The sequence below is a fragment of the Dioscorea cayenensis genome, unplaced genomic scaffold (genome assembly GCF_009730915.1).
Source record: "Dioscorea cayenensis subsp. rotundata cultivar TDr96_F1 unplaced genomic scaffold, TDr96_F1_v2_PseudoChromosome.rev07_lg8_w22 25.fasta BLBR01001178.1, whole genome shotgun sequence".
Lineage (NCBI taxonomy): Eukaryota > Viridiplantae > Streptophyta > Magnoliopsida > Dioscoreales > Dioscoreaceae > Dioscorea > Dioscorea cayenensis.
The window spans coordinates 32,631-35,165 of NW_024087569.1; the positions used below are offsets into that span (position 1 = coordinate 32,631).

Here is a 2,535-nt window from a genome sequence, read left to right on the forward strand (position 1 = left end):
TCAAAAATTCTGCAAAATGGTAGTAATATTGATTGAATCATCATTATAACCATCAACCAAATTATTATGATCATCATTATTCTCCAAGCTGTACTCAAAATAATATTCATTTTGTTCTTCCAAAGGAGAAGGTGCCGGAGGAGGCAATGGAGGTGGCGGTGGAGGAGTTGTAGAAGGCATAGTCACAAACATATAGTAAAAATTAGTTTGGGCTCTATCGATACCACTCAAGGTGATTAATGCTATGTCATAAGCTATTGCTGCTTCTTCCGGTGTATTAAATGTGCCTAACCAGTGTCGCATCCTAGTATAAGGGTTTCTAATCTCCGCTGCATAGCGTCCCCATGGTCTCCTTCGTACTCCTAAATACCCCGTCGATGCTCTAGTTCGTCTTCTATCGTGACGGTGAAGGATGATGCATTGTAAATCAGCCATGTCCATAGATGCGGAATGTTAACTGTTGCAAGAGTGTTTAGTATATTTTGTTTATATATAACTACATGCAATCATATATGTATATATATAGTTTAAAAGAAGAATTGAGTTAGGTTTTTGTAGAGTTATGTAGGTGTTGTTGGCCTGGTTTACAGCGGTTACTGTAAGCGTTTTTATATTTGAAATCTAGGGCCCCCTTAGATTACGAATCCATATATATATATATATATTCAAATTATTATTATTATTATATATATATATAAATCTAAAATTGTTAGTTTATAAATTATTGCTATTTTACTTCCATTAAGAGCATGCCATTAATATTATATTTTTAATATGTAGTTCATATTTATGAGTTAATGATAAGACTATAAATTTAAAAAAATCATTTTATATAATACATATATAAATTTATTATTAGATATTTTTTTAAAAAACAATGGCTTAATTATTAGATTTTTTAAAAAAAAGAAGTTAAATGTGAATATAAATATTATATGCTAAATTACAGCATAATTTTTTAGTTTTTAATGAGTAAAAAATAATGTATTTAATTTTAAATTATCTAGTTTGTTGTAGCCTGAGATATCTATATACATGAATGTCAATGGAATTAAAACAATATATTAATAATTTGTTAATGTTATAAAATTTTAAAATATCTATAATTAGATATTATAAAAGCAAAATTCTTAAAAAAAAAAATACACATACCTGGCTATTGTTGAAGTTGGTTGCATGAGAAATCTTCAACTCTGTCTATATATATAAAGGATTTAACTGTTTACAAATATTGTTCGATTTAAAAAAAACTGTTTATTCACGGTTTAATTGTTTGCTTAATAATTTATATAGGTTTTGACTTTTTAAACAACCTAACAATCAATGCATAATGCATAATGTATTGGTTGTTAGCATGATCCATTTGATTAAATTCTTTTCATGTGAGTGACAGTGAATGCATTTAATAAAAGTTGTATAGAGCCAATTGATTTGAAAGTAGGCTTTTATTTGCAATGAAGAATCATCTTTATTAGCACGAATTTCTATGGTTGAATTTGATTGAAAAGCATATATTATGTAAGCCAATCTTGTTAATATTAATTTAATTATTTATGTCCACCTTCTTCCAATTTTTTTTAAAAAGCGTTATAAAAAATAAATATTTTTAAAATTCTATTTATCTTTGATATAAGTAAATTCTTTTATATTGATATCTTAAAAAACAATAAAATTTTATTTAAGATGATCAAATGCAATTTATTTTTTATTAATGCAAAATAACATGATTTGCTAGGGAAAAAACATCTATTAACATCTATTAGGGAAAAAAAACATTTCAATTGGATAGGGAGAATCTAATGTTATAACAAACAAAATTCTAATAATTATTTTAATAAAATAAATATCAAACCATGTTAAAAGATAGTAATTAACAATTAAAGGGAAAATATTTGTGGAACTTGAAAACAAACCAATTCACAATCAAAGCAAATATAATATAGGGAATTACATAAATAGTTTAAGTAACAGAGGAGGAGGAGGAGGAGGAGGAGGAAGAAGATGAAGAAGAAGAAAAAGAAGAAGGAGAGTGGAAGAAAATATGCAGCTTATCAAGGATCAGTAACATTTTGCCCAGAAGGGAACATGGAATGCTGAGCACAGTCAAACACGTATCCATGGCCATGGATCTAATACCTCCACAGCTTGTTTTGCTCAAGAATGTTGACGAAAAACAAGGAAACAGTCTACTACATAAAGAACACATATATAAAATTTTAGGAAAGGAAAAATAGTCCTCCAAGAATTTAAGGAAAAAAATGAATTGATATTTGCTCTAGTCTCATAACTTTTATTTAAAAAATAAATAATAATAAATGAAGGGAAATTAATTAAAGGCCATATAATCATCTTTAATTCTGGCTCTTTTCATAAATTTTCTACTTCTTTCTTTTATTATACCTTGAGATATTTTTTTAAACTTTTATTTTTTTTAAAAAAAATATCTTAAGATGCATTAGATTGACATACTTACTGGTGAACTTAGATATGTTGGAGTTTTGATTTAGGAGCCGATTCTAGCTTTGGGTGATATAT

The 2,535-nt window shown here is 27.0% G+C and overlaps 1 protein-coding gene across 1 annotated transcript; it reads right to left on the minus strand.

Moving 5' to 3' along the window:
- On the minus strand, positions 1–441 carry LOC120255736 (ethylene-responsive transcription factor LEP-like). The gene has a single exon (XM_039263497.1). The coding sequence runs from the start codon at positions 439–441 to the stop codon at positions 1–3; it is 441 nt and encodes a 146-aa protein (XP_039119431.1).
- Positions 442–2,535: the final 2,094 nt, after the last annotated feature.